This window comes from Hippoglossus stenolepis, chromosome 5 (assembly GCF_022539355.2).
Source record: "Hippoglossus stenolepis isolate QCI-W04-F060 chromosome 5, HSTE1.2, whole genome shotgun sequence".
In the NCBI taxonomy this organism is placed as follows: Eukaryota; Metazoa; Chordata; class Actinopteri; order Pleuronectiformes; family Pleuronectidae; genus Hippoglossus; species Hippoglossus stenolepis.
The window spans coordinates 27147591-27157100 of record NC_061487.1 but is presented as its reverse complement, the minus strand read 5'-3'; the positions used below and the strand labels follow the sequence as shown (position 1 = coordinate 27157100).

Genomic DNA, 9510 nt, shown 5'->3' with positions numbered 1-9510 from the left:
CACACACACACACACACACACACACAGAGACTCTGATAACAGCTGAACTGAACTAAAGCTTTGACCTGTGAACATCGTGGGAGAAAGACAATAAAACCTTTTAACGTCCTCTGCATGTGAACCGTCAGCAGACTGGTTTTTATAACTGATCTGTCAACAGCCAATAAATTATTGTGGTAGATAAAGAAGATGACGAATCACTTCTGCATCACAGAAACCAGACGAGCTTTGTTTTTCCACAGCGGCTGGTGTTTTCCTCTCAGTGTGGAAACCTGCGCGCCGCGTGTCGGAACATGGGGAAAAGCTGCCGAGTCACAAAGTTGTGTGTTCTGTGCGTGGTCTTGGCAATGGTCTCCGTGGCGACCATTGTCACGCTGTGGACTATTGCCCTGACGGGGGGAGACGGGGGTGATGACGTCACAGCTCCTTGGGACAGGTAGGTGACGGACACTCGTAGACTGAGAATAAAGATGCACGACGCGTCTCCACTTCCGCCCACTGTTTCCCCTACAAGGGAGCGGCCATCTTGTGCTGTCGACGTTAGTTGGAGTCTGTGCAGAAGTGATCGTGGAGTTAAGGAGCGGTGGCTGAGTCAGTCTCAGCTGTCAATCATGATGTTTCAGCCAAATTACTAATTAAAACCAAACTCACCAGCAACATGAACATATTATATCATCTTTATTTTATCTTTATCTCCTCTCTTTTAAAACTGTTTTAATTTATCTTTAGTTTATCCTCTTTTAGTATTTTATGACTTCGTCTTTATTTCACCTTTATCTCCTGTCTTTTATTATTTTATCTGGTTATCATACTGTGTCTGGTTGATCAATTGTTCTTTTGTTCCCAGGTTTGAAACTAATGTAAAGTAATTAAATATTCAGCTTTAACAGATTTAAATTGATTTAATTTGTGTCTTCAGCTGTCAATCATGACGTTTCACCCAGTTTTTACATCATCAAATAACTAATAAGAACCAAACTCATCAGAAACATGAACACTTGAACAACGACCGTGGGATGAGAACAACCTAAAATGACAGAAAACATCTTTTATGTGTATTTTGGGTGCATGTCCCATCTGCTAACATTTATTATGGGTTTATGACCTATACCATGCTGTCATGTCGTCCATCTTTATTTACACTCATGGTTTACACCCTAACCTGAAACCTACAGAGGTGATTTATCCGGTTTGTGAACTAATGAACATAGATTCTGTACATATACGTGCAGTTTATAAATCTATAAATATTTATTTTGTACAGATATATTACATGTATGTGTATATATATACTCAGTAGAGTTTTGTGTTGTGCTCAGGCATCGTCTCTCCAGCGCTCTGGTCCCTGAACATTACAACATCAGCCTGTGGCCTCGTCTCAGCCGTGACCCAAACTCTGGCCTCTACATTTTTACAGGTGATAAAAGTCTCTTATCTGCTCTGGACTCACGTGTCTCAGTAAACAGATAAAACCTCACACGATGAAGATACACATTCTTCATGTCTCTATTGGTGCCATCGATCTTTTATAGTCTTATTCAGAACAGCACATGCTTCCAATATAAAGTCATACTTATATTTTGTAATCATTCTCACGTCATCTTGTGCTTTGTTCACCAGCCTCGAAATCACTGGGGTGTCCTTTTAAAGAATTCTTTATTTTATTGAAAAAACCTGGTGCACCATAAATCAGACGAGCTGTTTGGCTCCATCATGTGAAAGTGATTTAAGCACACTGAGTTTTCATCTGTTGCAGGTTAAACGTCTGTAAATAACAACATGAAACATGAAAATAAGCAGATTGTTGGTAAATTCCTCCCATATGATCATAAATGATTTTGTATCTGTATACGCTTCAGGTCGTGTGTATTCTGCTCTGATGCAGAGATGCAACATTAGTTAAAACCACATTTTAACTTGGTCCTTCTTTTGTGTATCTGCAGGAAAATCCACTGTTGAGTTTGAGTGTGTGAAAGAAACCGAACTGATCCTGATTCACTCCAACAAGCTGAACTACACCGAGCTGAGCAACACACACACTGTCAGAGTCACCGCTACAGGTACACACACACACACACACACACACACACACACACACACTGTCAGTGTCACCGCTACAGGTACGCACACACACACACACACACACACACACACTGTCAGTGTCACTGCTACAGGTACGCACACACACACACACACACACACACACACACACTGTCAGAGTCACTGCTACAGGTACGCACACACACACACACACACACACACACTGTCAGTGTCACTGCTACAGGTACGCACACACACACACACACACACACACACACACACACTGTCGATGTTGATAATTAAACTAAACATTGATAATATAATTATATATTTATTATTTATAAATATTTTAAACACAGTTACAAAATATATAAAAATTCTACCCTTGAAATTTCAACAAACTTTCACCAAAACACACAAAAAAGAAAAATCATTTCGTTTAAATATTGAAATTCAACTCTGGTAAATGAATATAGAGTAAAATGTATCTTTGTGATTATTGTCATTATATATCTTGATGGTTTTATTTTTGACAAACTCTCACTCCGTCTTTCCTCGTGTCTTCTCCCTGCGTACCGTCTGTGGTGCAGGCGGTGGCTCTGCTCCCGGCATCAAGTCCACCTGGTTGCAGACGGACACTCAGTACCTCGTCATCCAGCTGGACAGTGAACTAACTGCAGGACAGAGATATCAGCTGTACACCGAGTTCACAGGAGAACTCGCTGACGACTTGGCAGGATTCTACAGGAGCGAGTACGAGGAGGGCGGAATCAGAAAGTACGTTTTCTTTAACTCCTGCTCTCCTCTAAATCAGTTTTGGGTGATTGAGATGATTTAAAAATCGGTAAAATTGAATTTCCCAGGATCGTCGCCACGTCTCAGATGCATCCGACTCACGCCAGAAAAACCTTCCCCTGTTTCGACGAGCCAGCGATGAAAGCTGTTTTCTACATCACGCTCACTCATCCACCGGGAACCGTGGCCCTGTCCAACGGGATGGAGAGAGGTCAGTGAAGGCAGCACGGACCACAGCGGCTCTATTTCCAGTAAACACTAAATAGAAAAATGAGCCCATGAAGGATCCATGAGAAACAAACCAACAAAGTCTTTTCCAAAATCAGATATCACTTTAATTTTCATCCACTTTTCTTGATAGAAATTGTGAACACCACAATTAACGGAGTGGCTGTGACACAGACCACGTTCGAGCCGACCAAGAGAATGTCGACGTATCTGCTCGCCCTCATCGTCTGTGACTACACACACCTCAGTGCTGCACAAGGAGACACTCTGGTAAACGTCTCCATGATGTTCTTCACTTCAACATCATCAGTTTGTCAACAAATACTCACAACACAACCAAATACTCGCAACACAACCAAATACTTAAGATCTTGAATACTAAAATCTTCTCTACGGACAGATTTTAGTGTTATCGATAGTTTTAAGTGCTTTATATTACATTTCTGTCACGCAACATTCACACTGAAGGCGGTTCAGTGTGGGCATGCAGACTTGAGGAGCTGGGAATCGAACCACCGGCCTCATGGTTAGTGGACAAACCACTCTGGAAGGTTATTACAATTACAAAAAAAAACATAACCTTATTTGATTATTGAGCTCTGCAATCTCGTATTTCTGTTTTCACAATTTCGCTATCTTTTGCTTGTTTTTTGCGCACTGTGTATTTTCTAGTTTATCCTTACATCATCTTTTATAAAAGATAACCCAGATCTGCTGCTGTGTCTTCAGATCCGTATCTGGGCTCGCAGGTCGGCCATCGATCAGGGACAAGGAGACTACGCCCTCAATGTGACTGGACCTGTGCTGGACTTCCTCCAGTCGTACTATAACATCTCCTACCCGCTGAGCAAGTCAGGTCCGTCTGCTCTCATCATTCATTATCATCTCTCATCATGTATATCTGACATTCCTGACATGATCCATGTTCCTGCGCCTGGTCACAGTCGTCCCGTGTGTGACTGTGGGTCATTAAATCTTCTCTCTGCCTCTCAGATCAAATCGCTCTACCCGACTTTTACTTTGGTGCGATGGAGAACTGGGGTTTGGTGACGTACAGAGAAACCAATCTTCTCTACGACCCTCTGACCTCGTCCATCAGAAACAAGGAGACCACTGCCACCATCATCGCTCATGAACTGGCACACATGGTGAACTCCTTCTCTCCTGTTGTTGTTGTATTGTCTCGTGTGTGTTGTCTGGTTCACTCAGTGATCAGTGAACCCTCTGCTGCAGTGGTTTGGAAACCTGGTGACTCTGCGCTGGTGGAACGAGGTGTGGCTGAACGAGGGCTTCGCTTCCTACGTGTCGTACCTGGGAGCGGATCACGCCGAGCCTGCCTGGAACCTGGTCAGAACTCAGGGGTCCAAGCTGAACGCCACATTAAAGACTCGTAACGTGAAAATAATCTGGATACGTTTCTGTCCCTGCTCCAGAAAGACCTGATAATACTTGACGACGTCCACCGAGTGTTTGCGGTGGATGCGTTGACCTCGTCTCATCCTCTGTCCTCTGAAGAAGACAGCATCATCCTTCCAGACCAGATCAGCGAACAGTTTGACGTCATCTCGTACAGCAAAGTAAACCAATGTGATTTTATACTCTGGATAAATGATTCCTGTTTATGTTTGATGTTAGGTTTTATATATTTTCTATGTAATGTAAGTTGTTTTATTATTGACATGTTATCTCCTCAGGGTGCAGCCGTGCTTCGGATGTTGTCTGATTTTCTCTCCGAGTCGATCTTTGTCCAGGGACTCAGTGTACGTTTTTTAATATTACAACAAAAACATGTTGATGTGATGAATCTCCCTCTAATTCAGTGAAAACCTGATGACAACAGGATTTTATATTTGATCGTTTCACTGTCTCTTCTTCCTTTTGTCTCCAGCGATACCTCAATCACTTCGCCTACAGTAACACAGTAGGAAATGACTTGTGGCAACATTTACAACTGGTGAGATGGAAGATTTCTATATTTTCAAAAAAGGACGCAGCCCCTTGAATTGAGACTAAGTTTGTCCCAACAGGTGGTGGAAGCCAACAACGTGTCACTTCCTGGTCCGGTTTGTGACATCATGAACCGCTGGGTGCTCCAGATGGGCTTCCCTGTGGTTACCATAGATACCACCACAGGAGCGGTATCCCAGAAGCACTTTCTGCTGGATCCAGAGTCAAAGGTCACAGTGGAATCCCCTTACAGGTACGCAGCACATTTCATAATCTCTGCAGGGATTAATCTAGAGTTTAAGATGTAAGGATTAATCCTCACTCCGGTGCATAGACGTTGTAAATAAGTTATCTTTATGTGTATTCGTCTCGTCGTCCTCTTGCCTCAGTCGGGATGTAAAGTGTATTTTCCGCCCCCTCAGGTACGAGTGGATGATTCCTGTTCGGTGGATGAAGTCCGGTGAAGTCCAGAGAGACATGTGGTGGCTGATGGAAAAGGACGGTGTGTGATATTTCACGAATTAAGTAAATGTAGATAATTAATTGTGAAGCTAAAACTTTCAGGCTGTTTTTACCGTCTGTTTTTTCCTCTGTCAGCTGTGAACCTGGAGATGAGGACTGGAGGTCTGTGGATTCTGGCCAACGTCAATGTCACTGGATTTTACCGAGTCAACTACGACCTGGGGAACTGGGAGCGGCTCCTCGCTCAGCTGGACTCAGAGCACCAGGTACAGTGAAGTCTGAGTGTGTCTCATTTTACATCCTCTGGAAAAGGGAAAGTTACAACTAAAGAGTCTTGATTGTCTCGTCCTTGTCTTCTTGTAAAAGGTGTGTTTATCTAGAAACTGTGTTGCAGTTGTGCTTCCTTTGTTTCTTCAGTGTTTTATTGATGAGTTGCTTGTGTTTGAAATCCTGTGACTGAGCTGAATCTGTTGTCCAGGTGATACCGGTGAATAACCGAGCCCAGCTGGTGGACGATGCTTTCAACCTGGCCAGGTACGTACGTTTACTTTCAAGTTTCACCTCATTTTCACGCCTGGTTTCATTCGTACGTAATATGTTTCACGTTTTCTCTGAATTCTTTTGCGTTACCTCACAATAGTTTCCCTTTCCCATCATGCAACACTGCGGTTTCATGCAGGGCAGACGTCCTGGTTGTGAATGAATCCGACAGCATCCTGCAGATAACTGTTCTTCTGAAGAAACGTCTTGATCTAAGAGTTCCTTGAAGTTTTCTTTCATTTATGATGTGACCATTGAGCAGTAGAACGACATCAGCAACCTTTGTGCTCAAAACTCAATAAACTGATCCATAAAGTTAATAAATAAATATGACCCGGTCTGTCGGGTCCCTTCTATTGATCATTGTTTCACAATCAAAACAATTTTATATCTCATTTCTCAACCTAAGACAGACACACAGAAAACCCGATATGTGTAAACGTGTTCTGTATCTGAATCACGTGACGAGCTCTTGTCTCTGCAGAGCTCAGTTCATCTCCACCTCTCTGGCTCTGAGGACGACCTCCTACCTGCTGCTGGAGACCGAGTACATGCCCTGGCAGTCGGCTCTGGATAATCTGCAGTACTACGACCTCATGCTGGACCGTACTGACGCCTATCAGCCGATGCAGGTGCAGCACATCACATGTAGAGTAACCTGTGTGTTTCAGAGTTTCACTTCTGTAGGATTTTAGTACGTCAGAGCAAATAGATGATGTTCGTCAGTGAATCTCTGTTTCAACCAGAGGAACTAGGGTCTAAATTAAGATACTGCAAATGTTTTTACCCACAAAAAAGTACGTGACCTTTAGGGGCGGGGCTTGCAGCGTTGAAGATGCATGATTGGTCGAGCAGTCCATTTCCTCTCAGCCACAATTTTTAAAAGCCTGCAGCTGCAAAACAAAAATAGATTTAGTCACGATAACATTGTTCACATGTGAATTTAATTTAACTCTCCTCCGTATTTATAATTGTTGCACAAATACTTATCAGTTGATTTATATGGCATCATCATTGCTGTATAGTCTTCCGCATTACTGCCACCTACTGGACTGTGGTGGAACAGCTCAGTTTTGAATACGTTTAATTAAGTTGCTGGTACTTTTGATTGACACGCAGCTTCAGTTTGAGTCTTCAGATTAACCAGCGTCCTTCACTCTCCTCTCTGTAAAACCTCCAGAACTACATGAGGAAGCTGGTGACTCCACTCTTCCTGCACTTTAAGAACATAACATCAAACTGGACCCGTGTTCCTGACGGACTCACTGACCAGTGAGTAAACTTGAATACTACGTTATTTTTCTGCCTCCTGATCAGGAGCAGCACCGAAATTTCATGGATTCTTGGCTGATTTGTTCATGTGATAAAATGTGTATCTGTTCCAGCAGCAGAAGTAGAAACAATCGGCAGTCACACATTATTCTCCAGAAGACGAACATTTGTAACTGTTAGCATAAGAATTATACTTCAAGTCTGTTATCACTGTCATGGCCAATACTTGACTTTTGAACTTTGTTCTGTTGGTTCTAACAAGTTTGTCTCCCCCTGCAGGTACAACCAGGTCAATGCCATCTCTATGGGCTGCAGGACAGGACTCACAGAATGTCAGAACTTGACCACGGCCTGGTTCAAACAGTGGATGGAAAACCCCAGAGACAATCCGTTGGTCTATCTTATGTCTTTCTAATCTATCTAAGAAAATGTTTATTTGCTTTAATTCCAGTATATCTCATCTCTGATTGGTCATTTTCCAAAACTGCGAAACGCTAAAGTGGCTAACCAGTGGTGAGCTGAGTGGATAACAGAGCGAGTTCATGCTGGATGGTGAAATGCATGAGTCACTTCTCTGAACTTCTGTAAAATCACTGACCAACACAGACGCACAACAAAGATCCAGATTAACGTGCACAAACACAGAGGAAATCAGTTTTTCATAATATTCAGTCAGTCAGTGTATTAACTGCAGCTCTATCGTCAGGATCCATCCTAACCTGCGTACGACCGTGTACTGCAGCGCTGTGGCGGCAGGCGACGAGGCCGAGTGGGAGTTTGGTTGGTCGCAGTTCAAGAACGCCACATTAGCCAGCGAGGCGAGCAAACTCATGTCTGCACTGGCCTGCACCAAAAACAAGCAGCTGCTGCAGAGGTGCGTATCCTTCCTGAAGAGGAGGGTAACGTAGAGATTCAATAAACGAGTCGGGGGCCTGTTGAAAATGGAAAGTTTTTAACAGGTTGTGTGATTAAGAAAGAAGCAGAAGACGTCTGAAACTGTTCACGACTGAAACGAACCCTGAAACGTGTCCATCTTGGTTCCGTTCACAGGTTTCTGTCTCACACCTTGAATCCAGCTATGATCCGAAAGCAGGACGCCACCTCCGTCATCACGTCTGTCGCCAGCAACAGGGAGGGACAGAGTCTGGCCTGGGACTTTGTCCGGGATCAGTGGGAGTACATGTTCACACAGTGAGTAACATTTTGACTGTTCAGAAACAATCGATGGACGACAACTGAGGCCGACGCCACAGAAAGACTAGAATATTATAAGTACAATTTTTTTAAACTTCACCTCAGTGGCATTGACCAATAGGAAAACAGATGACATCGCTCTGCCTGAAGAGACGAAGACACACACAAATGTAAACAAACTTTGTTCGTTGTCGGTATATAAAACGTAGACTTCGGGTCTGGAAAGTGAAGAGCCTGAAACCTGTCTTCTTTGTAATGACCAGCAGGGGGCGACTACATTGGTAGTTTCTATAGAAGTCTATAGAAAATGACTCTACTTCTCACTTTATAACGTCAGTAAACATTAAGGAGTTTATGTCTTTTTCTTCAGATATGGCGTGGGCTCTTTCTCCTTCGCCTCCATGATCAGCGGCGTCACCATGAGGTTCTCCACAGCTGCTGAACTTCAACAGGTCTGCAGTCGTTACTGAATCTAACTTAACGCGTAAACGTGGGACTGTTGTCTGAACTGTTCTCCCGTGTCTCCCAGCTGGAGGAGTTCGTGGAGCAGAACAGTGCAGCCGGGTTCGGTTCTGCGACGCTGGCGGTGGAACAGGCCGTGGAGAGAACCAGAGCCAACATCAAGTGGCTTCAGCTGAACCAACAGGAGATCCTGCACTGGTTCAACAGCCAGAGCTGACATCAGATACACCCACACTGAGCTGACACTCGTCTCACATGTAACACACGTGTTCATGCTCCAAAGACAAATAAATAAGACACAAACATGTTGTCGTGATGATAAGAAACAAAAATCCAGTCCGGCAGCAAAGAGTCTGCATTTGTATCGTAACCTTATTCGTATAAATAAGTAATTATTACACCAGCATGATTTTTATGTAACGTTTTTTCCAGTTTTGGGGTTGTCTGTTCGTCTGTCCTGTTCTTGTGAACTAAATAACAAACGTTTAGTTGGACTCAAGGATGAAGCAATTCAAATTTGGTGGTTAAAGATAAAGGGTCGAGTTCACTGTGACCTCACAAAGCACAATT

General features: G+C 43.5%; 1 protein-coding gene across 1 annotated transcript; it reads left to right on the top strand.

Moving 5' to 3' along the window:
* Positions 1-269: 269 nt before the first annotated feature.
* Positions 270-9335, top strand: LOC118109056 (aminopeptidase N-like). The gene is made up of 23 exons (XM_047339909.1): positions 270-436; positions 1320-1417; positions 1944-2060; positions 2631-2817; positions 2904-3046; positions 3197-3333; positions 3793-3919; positions 4057-4211; positions 4297-4410; positions 4497-4640; positions 4758-4823; positions 4952-5017; positions 5091-5263; positions 5433-5512; positions 5608-5738; positions 5951-6006; positions 6497-6644; positions 7193-7284; positions 7564-7674; positions 7991-8158; positions 8335-8475; positions 8849-8930; positions 9008-9335. The coding sequence occupies exons 1-23, from the start codon at positions 294-296 to the stop codon at positions 9155-9157; spliced, it is 2829 nt and encodes a 942-aa protein (XP_047195865.1). The 5' UTR covers positions 270-293; the 3' UTR covers positions 9158-9335.
* The last annotated feature ends 175 nt before the right edge of the window (positions 9336-9510 follow it).